Consider the following 16766-nt stretch of genomic DNA (forward strand, 5'->3'; position numbering starts at 1 on the left):
CTCCCTCCCTCCCTCCCTCCCTCCCTCCCCCCCCCCTCTCTCTCTCTGGGACCCTGATGTCCAAATGGGGTTGGAGAGATGAAGTAGGAACAGTCTGGGAGGCTCTGGTCCAGTAGAATCTGGAATCGCTGCATGGTTTGGCCAGCTGAAGTGAGGAAGAAACACCCTGAGGAAATTTCCCCCTCTGAGGCAGCAGCTGGAAAGCTCTGAATGCCCAAACCTCTGAAGTGGTTTAGGGACTTTAGGAGTCCCACTATTGGCTCCATGTTTCTTGGGAGGCTCAGCCTAGGGACAATCATAAAGGGGCTAAAGGTAGAACTCTCTGAGTGTGACCAGTCAATCTCTTCTGTACCTCACCATAGGTGTTGTTGCCTTCAGCAGGGGCTTACTTCCATGGAGAAATGGACCTGTGCTGGGGGCTGTACCAAGAATGTGTGGGGACTTGCCTGGTGAACATGTAGCATGCAGGGTGTAGACATTAGACTGCTTACTTATGAGTAAAGAAACTGGGAGAAGCGCTGACTCCTGAAGAGTCGAGGCTAGACCTCTGTCGGTCAGGCCAACACTTCTAGCTCTTTGCTGATTTTCTCTTTAGCCCTATCTAGTACATAATGCATTCTACTTTTTAAAAAATATGTTGTTATTGTTATGGGTGTGTGTGTGTGTGTGTGTGTATGTGTGTGCCATGCATGAGGAGGTCAGGAGAAAGCATTCGTTCTGTGGATCTGGAGTCACAGAAAAAGAAGACAGAAGGAAAAATGTGTGTGTGAGCCAAAGGATAGTTTTTGGAAGTCATTTCTTTCTTTCTGCCATGTGAGCCCTGGGGATGGAACTCAAGTCTTCAGGCTTGTGCTGCAGGACTTTCTGCTGAGCTATCCCGCTGTCTCTCTCTTTCTTTATCGTGTTTTCTCAGCTAGGGTAAAGAAAGTCCCCTGAGAGTGGGCTTTGTGTCTTTTTTACCCACCCCATGTCCTGAGGATGAAACCTAGCACCTATGAAGGTGCTCAGCAGATATTTTCTGAATGAGTTAGTTAATGAATAATTCAGCAGGGGTGAGCCTCTTCCACCACACTGTCCCAGCCTGTTTCCTGAATCCGGCCTCCTCCGGCCTTTTGTGTTATTACTCATTGGGTGTATCGGTCTCCTGTTGCTGCTGCAACAAATTCATGCAAATGAATAGGCTAAACAACACACATTTATTACCTCATCATTCCTGAGGAAATAAATACCAAATGGTTCTCGATACTCAAGGTCCCAGCAGAGCTTTGCTCATCTAGGGGGACTCTAGGCAGAACTCACATCCAGATCTTCAACCTTCAGAGGTTACCTACATTCCAACAGAGGAGAAAATGAGGCTCTCGGGCCTCAGATCCTAACAAGTCAGTGGTCTATGCTCTAGAGAGGGCCACATATCACTGGTGCCTCCAAAGAGTATGCTGGAGAAACACATTATCATTTCTTAGCTCGTGGCTCACTCTCTCTCCCAGTAAGCTTGGTACATTTTCTCTTAAAGGTTTTTTTTTTTTTTTTTTTTTTTTTTTTGCTGGTTCTTTGCCTCCATTATTCTTTTTCTGCTTAGATGTCCTGTGGTTATATGGGCTTACCCAGTGAACTTGGATTAAAGCCTCCCAGCTCAAGGTCAGTTGACTAGCTGCCTTCCTTCCATCTATAGCTCTTTCCCATACAATCTAACAAATTCCCAGATTCTGGGAAGGTGCCATCTTTGGAGGACCGTTATTCTTCATGCACAATGTCTTCTGTGTGAGATGCGCTAGGGATTGTGTGAGGCGATTCACACCTGCATCTCGGAGCAGAGAAACTGAGGCAGGAGGATAGAGGGGCCCTGGTAAGCACAGCCCTAGAGCTCTGACTATCTATCATTCTTTATAGGGAAACAAGCAAAGATAATACATTACACTTAACCAGCACACTGTCGGAGATACTGGCAATACATAGCCCTCTCTGGAGCACAGACCACTGACCTGACGGGTTAGGATCTGAGAGGCTCAGAAGCCTCACTTTCTCTTCTGTAAGGCAAGAGAGTTCCCTTAGCTGGGAAGGATCTAACTAAGTCCTGCCAGCCTGTTATCTCCCTGTAGCTGCTCTAATTTGAAGAAGGGATAAGATAGGGAGAGATATGGCTTAGGTGAAGACCCCAGAACTAGGGGAAAGACGGGTCAGAATCGAAGCACGCATCCTTTTCTGCCCTTAGGAGAGGGTGTACAGCACAGCAAGAAGGTCTGTGTGAATCAATAGGACGGCACCAGGGGAAGGAACAGAGGGATTGGGGAATGGGTTCATGGATCCCTGAGGAAGGGAGAAGCTTCCACTGTCTTTACCATAATCTCTCCTGGTAGAATTTCCCTCAAAAGATCAGTATGTAAAACAAGAGAAGGGAACCTTCTCCCACGGCTCTCTCCCCGAGCGGCTCCCTCGCCGAGGAGGCTTGTGGGAATAACTGCTCAAGAGCGTTGTTTGATAGGGGACCCGAGGCCAAGGGAAAGAAGGAATCTAATCAAGGCTGGAGCTACAGTCAGACCTAGAACCTGAAGTTCTTCAACCCTGAGGCTCTCCAAGAGCTGGGTAACCACACTGTTTTTCTCCAGTCCTACCTACCTAATTTAAAGAGATAACACTTTCCACAAGCACTCATTAAATACTCTTTTGCATTTACCTATAAATATTCTTACTACACTTTTCTTTCTAGTGTCTGAACTCTTGGAGGTGTTAGAGCCCAACTTATTTATTCTATGCCTCCTTTGTTTAGTAACTGGCCCATAGTAGACACATACATGAATGAATGAATGAATGAATGAATGAATGAATGAATGAATGAAGTTTGCTAGATGAATTCACAGATTGATTGATTTGGTAAGAGTGAACTGGAACTTTGTTCTACTTAGAAGAATAGAGAAAAGACTACATGGTGATAGAATTCAAGCATTAACTGGTTTGTACGAAAGTGCTGTATCTCATACTCCGTATCCCATGCCTTCTGTTCACACAGCCTGGGTTACAGCTGCAACAGAGCCTGGTTTAGTTGACAGACCTTAAGAATCCCAAGCCACAGCACCCTTGAGTGTACCTGCTTGCTATCCTTGTGTGCTGTCCACCAGCTCAGCCATCATCAGGCTGAGCTGTTGGGTAGTGGCCTCTGGAACTTTCTCAGAGATTTTGCTGATTCCTGTGTAATTCTGTCTACCTATCTCTCTTACCCTAGGCCTCTGGGCCCTGGTGAACAACGCTGGAGTGGGCCTGCCCAGTGGTCCCAACGAATGGTTGACCACAGAAGACTTTGTGAAAGTGATCAACATAAACCTGGTGGGGTTGATTGATGTCACCCTGAACATGCTGCCAATGATCAAGAAAGCCAGGGGCAGGGTGGTCAACATGTCCAGCTCTGGTGGCCTTGTGGCTGTCATCGGTGGCGGTTACTGTGTCTCCAAGTTTGGTGTTGAGGCCTTCTCTGATAGCATCAGGTGACTGGGTCCTGGTACCAAGCCAGGTGGGGATCTTGGGACTTTACCACAGTAATGAAGGCCTGAGAGTGCCAGTGTGTGGGCATAGTGGTTCTGGGGGGAAGAAACTCAAACAATGGCTGGTGCCTTCTTCAAGGACCAAGAGAAGAAGTGAGGAGAAAATTGTGTGGGATGAGAATAGAAGACACCAGGTGGGTCTTCTCTTGGGTGGACCCAGAGTGCGGAAAACCCTGATAGTCCTGTAAGGGAGAGAGAGGAGTGGGGATGGAAGGAGAGAGAGGGAGGAAAGGAGAAGGGGGAAGGGAAAGAGAGAGAAAGGGGGAGAGAAGAAGAGAGAGGAAGAGAGAAAGGGAACGAGGGAGAGAGAGGGAGGAAAGAAGAGGGGGAAGAAAGAGAAGGAAAGAGAGAGAAGAAAAGACAGGAAGGAGAGAGAAGTGGGGAGGGAGGGGTGGAGGAAGGGAAGGATAAGGTGAGGGAAGGAGAGAGGGGAGGAGAGATAAGGAGAGAGGGAAGGAGGGAGAAAAAGGAGAGAGGGGGAGGGAAGAAGGGAGGAAAGGAGAGAGTGGGAGGGAGACAGGGAGGGAAAGAGCGAGAGAGAGGGAGGGAAGATGGGAAAGAAAGAGAAAAGGAGAGAGAGGAGGAGGGAGAGAGAGGGAGACAGACAGACAGACTGACTGACTGACTGACTTTCCAAACAGGGGGAGGCCTGGAGCAGAGGTGCATCTGGAAGCCCTCAGAAGATGCAGGGATTTTACAGATCCACTATTCCTTTGTCACATGGGTGATGAAGGGCTGAGTAGGAAGAACTCTGAAGGAGAGAAGGCCTTGGCCTAGATTCTTCACTGACTTCCTGTTGTTTTTGCCTAATGAAAATTACCACAGACTGCTGATCAGTTGGGGAAAGGACAGAAGCCCTAAGGAAGGCTTACTTGCATGAAGGCAGTATTGAAATTAGCTTTTATGATAGGATGAACACTTCCAGGTCCCCAGAGAGACAGGTCCTTCCAAATGTGTCTCTGATGCTTGTCATTATGAGGCTAAACCAAATGCAACTCTTAATCTCACAGGCGCGAGCTTCATTTCTTTGGGGTGAAGGTCAGCATCATCGAGCCAGGGAACTACAAGACATCCATTCTGGGGCAAGAAGCTCTGGAATCACGCATGAAGAAGCTGTGGGATCGGCTGCCACAGGAGACCCGGGATAGCTACGGAGAGGAGTATTTCCAAACCTGTGAGTCTCCGGGCAGAAGCGGGTTCTCTGAGAAAGATCTGGAGGTTTGGGGTCACTGGCTGGATTTCAGGTTTACAGTTGATGAGGTCTAGCCCCAGAGATCATACATACAGTTAGTTGCAAAGCCAGAGTTTGAGATTAGAGCCCACATAGTAAAGCCACAGTGTGGGGAATGGTAGGGTGTGTGGTACCTGCTCCTGCCACTTGTCCTCCAAACATCAGGTGCAGGTAGATCTTGCACTGAGAAGAGAATTAGCAAAGTGACAAAGAATGTGTGTGCCGGAGCCAGACTGCCTGCTTGCAAGCTGTCTTAAAACCTCATATGTATGTAGCTCAGCTCAGGGTGGCCTTGAACTCGGAACCTTTCTACCTCTGCTTCCCAAATGCTGTAATCACAGGAGTCTGCCAGGCTCCACTCCAAACCACTGGTCATCTTATGCCTCAGTTTTTTCATCTGTACATAATGCCTACGGGGCTGAGATATCCCAGTCAGTGAGATGTTTACTGAGAACCTGAGTTTGTATCCCTGATGCTCACATAAAAAAGCAGGACACAATAGCACATAACTCAAATCCCAGAAAGCAGAGAAGGAGGATCCGTAGGGTCTGCTGGCCAGCCAGTGAGCTCCAGGTCCAGCGAGAAACTGCCTCAAAAAACAAAAGTTGAGGAAACCACTGGGCATGTCATCCCCTCCACATGCCTCTCTCTCTCAAGATGCTGTGAGTATTACTGTATAAACATAGCTTGCTAAAGAGGACGGCGAGCGTGTGGAGCTGAGCCTAGGCGGCTCCCGTTCTCTCACCAAGTTAACAGGCGTCTGTGACCTTTGGAGCCTGGAAGATGGCAGAAGGCAATCTCAGCAGTACATCTAGTCCAGGGACATGTGAACCAGTGGGACACGTGAGTGGGCATGGTGAAGGAGCAGTGGAGAAAGAATTGCCAGTGGTGGGCATATCCTAGTGTGAGAAAGAAAGCCAGTCTGAGGATCAGAGGGCCCAGTGTCCCCTTGGAGCATCCTGAAGCAGAGGTTTCAAAAGAGGGAGGCACATGAGACTTCCTTCTGTGGTGTCTCTTTGTTGTAACTAATAGGGCCTTGGGGGAGAAGTCTCCTGGGGAGCCTCCTCCATAACTGCCCTTTGTGAGAGCAACTCTTGATGATAGAACACACCATGACACAGCTGGCATGAGTCCTCTGGCTGCCTGCCACGGAAGGCTGAGCTGGCCCTATTCATGTTCTTGAGGAAAGCAGCCATGTGCCCAGCCCTGTTCCACTCCCTCTAGATGTCATTAGCTTGGGTCTCTGTGGCTGAGAGGCAATTTTGGTGCTATTTAGGTCAGATCTAAGCTATCCAGGTGCAAGTTTCAACTGTCTGCTGGAAAGTTAGTTAACCTCTCAGTTTGTTTTCATTTGTAATGAGTTATGGTGAGAATTCAGTTCACACACACAGACACACACACTTACATACACAAGACACCCACAAACAGACACACACAGACACCCACAGACAGACACACATATACACCCACAGACAGACATACACATACACACACACATACTTACACACAGACACACACAGATGCACACACAGACATACACAGAGACACACAGATTTGTAGAAATACTTGGCCCCTGTAAGAACAATCTGAATTCAAACTTTGTGGTTATGGTCATTCTCTTCCTTTAGATTGAATATGGCCTTCTTTCCGCCATTATGCTGGTAATGTAATGTACCTACATGCTCTAAGTTTTTATCTTACAAAGAGAGAACCTTAAAGAATCATTATTCCGCCTGGTGGTGGTGGCATATACCTTTAATTCCCATGCTCAGGGAGGCAGAGGCAGGTGGATCTCCATGAGTTTGAAACCAGCCTGATCTACAGTGTGAGTTTTAGGACAGGGAGGATACACAAAGAAACCCTCTCTCAAATAAACAATAGAATATTCCAAGGCACGGGGTGATACAAGCCTGCACTCCCAGCATTCAGAAGGCTAAAGAAACAGACTATCCTGAGCTACATGGTGAATCTGAGGCCACCCTGGGCTACAAAGTGAAACTTTGCCTCAAAAATAAACAAAAATGACACCCCAAAACCAAAGGGACACATTTGTAAAGTATAATATTCACAAGTGTCTAGAGGTATTGGCTTTCTCAAGGACTCAAATCCAAATCCTATGCTCTCTGTTACTATCTAGGAGAGCAGAGGGCGGGGAGGGAATCTTTCTCTCTTTCCATACTACGAAAAATTGGAGCTAACAAATATGTCAGAAAACAGTGTAAGAGCCTGCCACTGTATCTGGATACCTCCTTCCACGTGTCCCTGGGGACCTTGGCTACCTTCTGAGGCCCAGCCCCTGTCTTCCTTCACCCTGCATGGGCTCTATGTCCCTGGGAGAGGGAGTGTGCAGAACTCACAGTCACCCTCCTGCCCAGGCCTCACTGGTGGGAGAGTCAGGCCGGGTACAACATTGGAGGTGTCTAAGAACAGCGTCACTAAAAAGACAGCCTGCCTGGTGAGAGTGAGCATGACTCTTCGAGGGGTGGGGGCGGTAATCTGTAGCTAGAGTTTTCTACAGTTTTCTCCTCAGAAAGCTCTTTAGAGGCTGGCTAAGGACTCTTGAGTGCCTTTGCCCAGGCCCACCAACTATCTCTAAGCATCCTGGCCCAGAGTTAATGGTTGATTTACTTACCTAGAACAGGCTAAATCAGGACAGCTTTGTTACTGTTTCCAAGCTTTAATGCCTTGTCAGGGAAGTCTGACCCTCAAGCCTACTTTCTCTGGAGTCCTTACTCTTGCTGAAGTTTGAATCCCACCCCATCCCCTTTCTACATACCTACCTCTGTCCCAGAGCCCAGGAGGAGGAGCATGGTGAGTACCTGAGGCCTGCCTACTATTCATGTCATGAGCCCCAACAGGCTTGAACTACTTAGCCACCTATCTGTGTCTCCACACCTGTGTTCAGAATCACTGATTTTAATACCTTTTTCCCCAGATGTTTTTGTAGACAACAGAACTCGTAGAAGAAAAATTAACAGCAGTAACTAGGTATCCCACTAGCCAATAGTTTAACTTAGTTTTTTTGTTTGTTTTTTCTTTTGTTTTTTTTTTTCACTTAGTTTTGATTTATGTGTGTGTGTGTGTGTATGTGTGTATGTGTGTGTATTTGTGTATATGTGTGTATGTATGTGTGCATATGTGTGTATGTGTGTATGTATTATGTGTGCATGTGTATATGTGTATATGTGTATATGTATGTGCGTGTATGTGTATGTGTATCTATATGTATGTGTGTATGTATTGTGTATATATGTGTGTATATATGTGTGTATATATGTGTGTATATGTGTGTGCATATGTATGTGTGTATTTTTATGTGTATATACGTGTGTGTATGTATGTGTGTATATGTGTGTGCATATGTATGTCTGTGTTTTTATGTGTATGTATGTGTGTATATATGTGTGTATATGTATATATGTATGTGTGTATATGTATGTGTGTATATATGTGTATGTGTGTATGTATGTATATATGTATGTGTGTATGTATATGTGTATGTGTGTGTATGTTTTTATGTTTGTATGTGTATGTATCTGTGTGTATAAATGTGTGTGTATGCATGTATGTATGTGTGTTATATGTGTATGTATATATGTATGTGTATATGTTTTTATGTTTGTATGTGTATGTATCTGTGTGTATATATATATGTATATATATATGTGTATGTGTGTATATGCATGTGTGTATGTATGTGTATGTGTGTATGTATGTATGTGTGTATATGTGTGTATGTATGTGTATATCTATGTGTATGTGTGTATGTGAGTATATGTGTGTGTGTATGTATGTGTATGTGTATGTGTGTGCACGTATGTGTGTATGTACGTGTGTGCATGTATATATCTATGTGTATGTGTGTGTGTATGTATGTGTACGTATATATATGTGTGTGTATGCATGTGTATATCTATGTGTGGGTGTGTGGGTGTTTGTGTATGTGTGTGTGTGTGTGTGTGTGTGTGTGTGACTATGCACCTCTTTCATTCTGTCCTTCCATATCATCTACTCTGCTATTGATCATTCTTATGGTTTGAATTGGAAATGGCTTCTGAAAGCTCACATGTTACAGGCTGGGTTCCCAAGACAGCAATATTCAGAAGTGGGGCATTCTGGGAGCCATTGAATCATGTGGTGTTATCAATGGATCAAGCCCACTTTGGGCTGTAGTTCAGTGATAGAGTACTTGACTAGTGTGTCTGGAACTCTGTGCTCAATCCTCAGGAACACACACACACACACACACACACACACACATGCATGCACACTCTAGGAAAGATTGGGGAAGACAGATGTGAAGGCTCACACTTGTAATTCCAGTATTTGAAAGACTGAAACAGGAGGATTGCCATGAGTGTTGAGATCAGCCTGAGCTATATAGTGAGTTCCAGGACAGCTTAGGATACAGAGTGAGACTTTGTCTTCAAAAGAAAACCAAACAAACAAAGGATTAATCTTCTGGTGGTTCAGACTTCCCCAGCCTGTGGAAGATAATGCAGACTTTATCTGGACCCTACTTGAAATAGTGAGTGTGTCCTTAGGAACATGCATTTGGGGACTGCATGTTGCCCTTGCCCCCATCCCTTCCATCCCTCCATCCCTCCATCCCTCTGTCCCTCCATCCCTCCATCCCTCCATCCCTCCATCCCTCCTTCCCTTCTCCATCTCTTTTCCATCCCCTGCTCCTTCTTGGACACCATGAAGAGAGCATTTTCACGCTATGCCCTGATGTCTGACTTCATGGCAAGCACAGAACAGCAGGACTGAGTCAAAATAACCCTTCCTTTTATGTTTCCTTCTCAGGGACAGAAAGATGACAATCATCTTTGCTGTTCTCTAAGGTCCACGTTATTACAGATGATCATAGCTCACGTTCCAGGTCACATGGCTGCTAGGTGATTTATTGTAGAAGAATTGGGCAGAATCTTTCTGTTGATCATCTAATAAAGCAGTGAGATTTGAGGACACAATTCTAGTGTTTAAAGAGAGAAAAATGAGCTATTATAATGGTCCTGTAAATAGGTGTTTAGGTAAGGGATACTGTGAATTGTGTGGGAGACTTGCTTTAAACACTGAATCGATCTTCTGATAGACAGGTTCCTTGGATAAAATTCGGGGGGAAAAGCACATTTAAAAAGAATAATAACAAAAGAATTTTGTTCCATTCTCCTTTCACCCCCAATGTCTCAAACAGATACTGAAAAGTTGGTTAATTTGATGAGGTCGGCAGAGCCAAGAATCAGTGATGTCACCAACAGCATGGAACACGCCGTTGTCTCCCGGAGCCCTCGCACCCGCTACAACCCTGGCCTGGATGTCAAGTTTCTCTATATCCCCCTGGCTAAGTTGCCCACCCCTATAACAGATTTCATCCTCAGCAGATACCTGCCAAGGCCAGCAGACAGTGTTTGAGTGGGTGAGCTCAAAGGGTAGCCAGTGGGGAACAGGGGACAGGGCAAAGGACAGAGGGATCACAAGAGGTGTTATTATATTTATATCGTGGGCAGAGAACAGCATGCTTGGCTCACTTCCACTGCAGGCTGATGTCTCCTCCCATATGCTGGGGTTGCCAGAAACCTGATGTGGCCCTTGCTGATTTATAGAGTAGCAGCATAGGCCCCAAGACACCTCACCTAGGCAGGTACTAGTGGTCCTGGCCCTGGGAAGATCAAAGAGAAGAAAGCTGGCTTCTGTTGAATGACAAGCTGTCACCAACTCCATAAAACACCACGGGACAATCTAGCCCACAGGAGACTCTGGATCCCCTCCTCACAGCTCCTCTGGATAGGCGCTGATTTGTGTATACATGAAATGTGTAACATGGCTGCAAGACCTGCCGGAGTGTATTCAGAGGTTTTAAGTGGTTTTCTTTTCTTGTGTTTCTCTATCTGTAGGTGATTGGGATCCATATAACGCTTGCTTCTTTGATCACCATTGATTACTGTTTTGAGTATTTAGTGAGTACTTACCACCTTCCATCACCAAAGCTCTGGGGGTATTCGAGGATGATGAAATCATGAACTTTTTTTTTAATTGTTTATCTTGTGGTTTACTTTGTTACAATAGCTAGCAGCAGAAATAGGGCAGTGACAGAAAGGACAAAAATCAGAAAAAAAAGGAAATTTGAAGGACCCTGGAGTTCAATAGTTCCCAAACTCGGATGTTTATGACGATCACTCAGTTATTTAAAATACAGATGGAGGATGGAGATATGGCTCAGAGGTTAAGAGTACTTGTGCCTCACAGAATCTGGGTTAGAGCCCCAGTATCTACACGGTGTCTCACAGCCTCTATAATTTCAGTTCCCGGGGATCTGATGCCCTCTTCTGACCTCCACAGGTACCAAGCATGCGTGTAATGTGTATAGATACATACAGGTAAAAACATGCATACACATAAGATAAATCTTTCAAAAGTGAATGTGTAAGGAAACTGAGCATAGTATCTCACGCCTGTCATCCCAGCACTTATGGAACTGAGACAGGAGGATTCTTGTGAGTCCAAAGAAAGATGAGATTACAGAATGAGACACTGCCTCAAGAAGCAAACCCTAGGACACAAACAAAAAAAGTCATAGGAACCCCAATGTTAGAAAATCTGATTCAAAAGACCTAGGGCAGAGCCCAGAACTATGAATTGTGTACCAAGGACCTAAATGTTCCTGCACACTCGGGAGCCAGTGATAGTCCTGCAGGAGAAGCAGCCAATAGGCTCAGGGTGGGAAGTCATTTTCCCAAAGGCCCCCAGCTAACTGACCAAACGAACAGAACCCTTTTCCAGCAGCAGGGGATGAACTGTTTGTAACATCTTCAAATAAGTCATAGAACTAAATAATTCATATCTTTAAAAACAGCTACAAACTTCTGGGTTACTTGAGCTTTTGATGAAAAACTACTTTTTTGATCAAGTTGGTATACTGAGTATCGAACCCAGAGCATTCTAGGCAAGCACTCGCCACGAGCTATACCCCAGCCCTTGGATTTTCAATTAGCTTACTCAGAAGTTCAGGCTGGTCTCGAACTTGCTATAACTTTCACTCTTCCCTCAAACTCATGATTCTCCTGCCTCTGCTCCCAGTTTGCTATGATTACAGACATGTGCCATCGGTCCCAACAATAACAGTAATTAAATAAATAAATAGAATTGTTTAAAATGTTGCTAACTGTTGGTACAATAAAGATCAAATATGATTATTTAAAACCAAAATGTCTTTAATTTATGTCTCATCAACTTCTGGCTGAAGGCTGAAGATAAATATGACTTAGTTGTTTCTTTCTACAAAGTCTTTGCAAATAAGGCAACTGTCACAGTTTCTAGGAATTAACACCTAGATACACCTGGGCTGGAAAGGAGACACACTGTATAATCCACTACAGTCTGTTACTTCTATTCCTAGCACCAAATTCAGGTATGGGTAATGGTGCAATACCTTTAATCGGATCTCTGAGAAGGTAGAGACAAGAGGACCTAGAGTTTTAAGTCACCCTCTGTTATGTGTGTTTGAGGCCAGCTTGGATCACACATGAGACAACCCTGTCACAGACAAATGACAGAAAAACTGCACTGTAAGGAAACTGTTAGACAATATTCTGAGATGTTCATGTGTATACTCTCCCAGGTTCCTTTCCATCCCCCTTCTCAAGTAGGTAGGTAAAGTGAGACTTTACTTAGGGCGAAATGCTTGACAGAACACAGAGATGTCCTTCCTCAGCTTTCTTTTCCCCAACTCTGAGGTTGTTAGAGAAATTACAGACTTTGGAGTGAAAGACTCCCCCAAGGGAGACCCTGGAAGGATGCAAGCCCAAAGACACTCCAAAGACCGTCTTGCTGCAATCACATGAGTCAGGTTCTTTATTATTGAAGTTTCGGGCGATACGTGTCTCACACAGGAGGTAGAGGAATTGACCTCGAGGCCCAAAAGCTTAGGGTTAATATAGGCAAAGTCCAGGGGAAGGGAGGGGGATGTGGCGCAGTCACACACAATTGGTTGTTTCAAATGTCTGCAATATGTGTAAGCAGATCCCGGGCAGAGGTTTGACAAATCTCACGGGAACAGTCTGGGGGCCCTGTGGCCTTGGGACCCAGTGTTAATGTTTATCTGAGCCAACAGACCATCTGGCTGAATTTAATTCGCAAGTCCTTGGGACCTCTGGTGGGAGTTTTTCCAGAGGAGGCTAAGTCAACTATCACAGGAACAGATTCCTGGAACACTCAGTTGACCTTTGTTTCTCCAGCTCTGCATCCCCTGCGACGGCCTTCGGTTAGCAAGCTAGCTGACCTGCAACTTTAACTACCCGTACCTGAACCAAGACTCTCTGTTATATCATTGATCTCAACTAACTCAAAATTCCTTTTCAGGAGAATGAAGTACAAATAATGTTACTTCTGGACAGGTCCTTATCTCCAAGAAACCGTCCTTCCTCCAAAAACATGGCTGCTAAGAGAAGAGGGTTAAGACTTCCGGGGGCGTTTCTGGAAGCACTTTGGGAAGTGTCGAGCCTAGAGAGAATCACTGCTTGCTGAGTGCCTGGGTTCAGGTATATGACAGCCTGGGTAACGTCAGAAAATATTCATACGTCCCATTCTACACTGCAGGAAGGCAGTAGGAGTAACCCAGCAGAGGGAGCATGTGCAGAAAGTCAGGAGGAGTAACTCAGCAGAGGGAGCATGCGCGGCCACAGCAGACATCTAAGTAACCTGTGTAGGTGGGAGATTTCATTGTAGAAGCTGAGAATGTAGCTCAGTGGTAGAGCACCTGCCTCTCGTGCAAGCAATCCGGGGCTCAACCTGAAGCACTTCAGCAAGAAAAAACAGTTCAATGTTTTGGTCTAAAAGCTACCCCTCTGAGGATCAGAGGATGCCTCCTCCAGTGAATGTTAAAGGTGTGGATGAAGTCCCAAGTGAACATGTATTAATGATGGGGACCAACGCGTAAGAACTCTGGTAACAGAGTCTTCCTCTGGTCCATGTGAATATTGAAAGCTTGTGCAAAATCTAGGGACCTCAGCTTCCTTCTCCCAATGTTTACAGTTGGAGACTGCTCCCCTACAGACACCTCCACCCATACTAGCTAACAGCTAGCTTCCTGTGCGCTGCAAAATAAATGGCTTCGATTCTGGGGTTGTTACATAGTAGCAGGTGACACTCCTGTCCAACACCAGCTTTTCTGTACTTCCGTCTCTGTCCATGTTCTTCTTTCTCATGCCCCAGACAAGTTTCCAGGACCGAGTAGTGCTGGAAAAGATACCTGTCCACCTCATAGTTGAAGTATTGTTTTAAGTTTGTGAACTTTGTGATGCTTACCTGCTTCGATGTTTTACTTCATCTCGTGTCAGGACTATGATCTTTTTTTGTAGCTATTTTTCTAGTTTTAAGTGGCCTTTCCTCTTCTTGGTGCTTAGTATAATTTTCATTAATTGTTAAATCAGAACACGAAAAAAAATAACACAGGTTTTTTTCTATTTAAAAAATTATTATTTCTTTTAAACATTTTTTTAGGCTGGGTGTAGTGGCCCAGACTTCACATCTTTAATCCTAACAAGTCAGGAGACAGAGGCAGGTGGCTAGCTTGGTCTACATAATGAATATAGGACAGACAGAGCTACATAGTGAGTATGGGGCCGGGAAAGGGGTCTTAGGTTTTGGTAGAAGTGCTGGCTGGAAGTAGCCCAGAGACCCTACAAGGGACAGGCATTTATTCTGACGCACTCCCAGAATCCAGGCTTCTAACACATGGCGAAGATCTCCATTTAATCCGCACCGTTCAGTCACGTAGGACAAAGCATCCCCTCTCAGAGAGGTTTGTGTCACCATCCACAGGTAGAGGGCATGACTACAGGCTTCAGCCTCAAGAGATTTCCATATTGATGAGTTATCTAAAGGCCAGAAGGCATAGCTAATTAAGTGACCCTCCTCTCTTCCCCCCTCCCTATTTAAGTCAGGCCCACCCTGACCTAAACTGGGGGTGCACATCCAGATCATCTATCATCCATGTCAATAAAACTCTTGGAGCCTCAGACTCCCTCAAGTCATTGGGGCCTGCTGTCATGGAAAGCTTCTTTGCATTTCCACTGCAGGGCCTGCATCTTCAAAGGAACTGCAGCCTTCCAGCCAAGTAAGTATAACAAGCAAGCATTTCCCATGGGGCGCAGCACCAGAGCTCTCTCTTCCCCCTTGTCTCTCTCAGCGTGCGGGCTGATCTTGCATGCCACGAGCTCCCTGCCTTCATTCTGCTGCGGTCCCAGCGGCATATGGGACCCCAAGTATTGAGGCCAATCGGTCCCTGACTATCTCTGGGCCAGGGGATTCCCACTCAAGAGCTCTGTGCCACCTGCAAAATCATGCTGAGTTCACTCCCCGCCCGAGGGAGCCCTGGCAGCCTCTCATGGCCCATTGCCCGCCCAGTGTCACATGGAACGAATTCAGTCAAGGTTCCTGAAACAGTGGGAATCACCATCCACCCAACAAGATACAGAGAACTGTGAGCCCGCGCGCCTGCACGCCCACGTGGGCCTTTCAATTCCCCCCCACACACACACACACACAAGTGAGACCTTGTCTTAGAAAAAAAATTAATGTTTTATTTAATCTTTGAGAGTGTCATACAATGTATTTATATCATACTCATCTCGTCCCTCAGTTCCTCCCAGATCATCTTTCTCCATCTTCCTACCCAACTTCATATCCTTTCTCTATCTTAAAACAAAGCAGGAATTCAGTTTGTGTTAGCAGACTACTCATGGAATAGGATTTGCCCTGGAGACTGGTCAATATACCAGATGTCACTCCTTGAAGAAAGCTGACTTCCTGTCCCAGCAGTGATGAGATGCCGCCAACAGTTCCACAGTGAGCCATGCCCACTTTCCCTCCCCCATACTGGGATTTCACCTGGCTTCAGCTTGTGCAGGTCTTGTGTGTGCTCTCACAAGCTCTGCTAGTTCACACCTGAGCCTATCCTGCTGTCTGGAAAAGTTTCCCTGAAGTTGTCTACACCTCTGGCTCTTAATTCTGCCTTCTTTTCCTTGTAGATCCCTGAACCTTGGAGGACTGAGCATTTCCATGTCTTTTCTCAGTATATTGACCAGTTGTGAGTTTCTGTGAATTGTCTTCTCCTGAAGGAAGATGAGGGTTAAATGATGCACTGATTTATGATTATTGCTTTAAATTATTAAGAGATGCTGTATTGGCTTTGTCCACTGAGTAGAATAATAGTAGTAGATTTCCCCTAGGGACTATGACATATCTAGTCACAGATTCGTGGCTTCATTGACAGTGTCAGATATGCAGGCCTTCAAGTCCGTTTGGAAATGACATTTGTACCACTATTTCATCAGGGGGCATATCTCACCAGGCAGGCTGTTATCACCTGTAGGGTTCAGAGCTGAGTGAGATTTGGGGCTGACTTTTCTCCTCTGGTCACCTACACAGCACTTTCCAGCACTATGAATGCTTGCCAGTAGGTACCAGCTAGATTTCTCCATGTTCTACGATTCAAGTAGGTGGTGTCTTCAACAACAGGGTCTTGCCATCAGGTTCTGGAGGTGACCAATAGCATTGGCACTAGCTGTAATGTTTGGGGTGGGGTTCTCTGGGAACCTGCTGGCCAACAACTCAAAAATCGATAACCCATTCTGTATACTGGAAGTTTTATTTGGTAATGTCTAGAGTCTAATTGAGGTATTGTCCTCTGTCTTAGTTAGGGTTTTACTGCTGTGAACAGACACCATGACCAAGACAACTCTTTTTTTTTAATAATTTATTTATTTTTTTTCTCAAATCGTAATTCATTCACACAGGGGTTATAAACACAGAAAGGCAGGATGTGGGGAAGGGGATGACACTGGAGTGTGGGTGTTCAGGGGGAATACAGATATCTTTCAGAACAGGGTATCGGCTGGGTGAAGGTTCAGGGGACAGGTCACTATGACTCTGCCTGTGATTCACTTGTCCTTATCTAAGTTGGTATTGTCTGCCAAGGCTACCTATTTACAAGGTCT

At 45.5% G+C, this 16766-nt stretch overlaps 1 protein-coding gene across 1 annotated transcript in view; it reads left to right on the top strand.

Moving 5' to 3' along the window:
* Sdr9c7 (short chain dehydrogenase/reductase family 9C member 7) overlaps positions 1-11976 on the top strand; it is a 12561-nt gene extending 585 nt beyond the window's left edge. The window contains exons 2-4 of the mRNA XM_028786709.1: positions 3221-3479; positions 4547-4710; positions 9965-11976. Coding sequence (XP_028642542.1) covers positions 3221-3479; positions 4547-4710; positions 9965-10182 — 641 coding nt within the window. The 3' untranslated portion in view covers positions 10183-11976. The remainder of the gene's footprint in view (positions 1-3220; positions 3480-4546; positions 4711-9964) is intronic.
* Positions 11977-16766: the final 4790 nt, after the last annotated feature.

Source organism: Grammomys surdaster, unplaced genomic scaffold (assembly GCF_004785775.1).
Source record: "Grammomys surdaster isolate TR1022 unplaced genomic scaffold, NIH_TR_1.0 125562, whole genome shotgun sequence".
NCBI lineage: Eukaryota > Metazoa > Chordata > Mammalia > Rodentia > Muridae > Grammomys > Grammomys surdaster.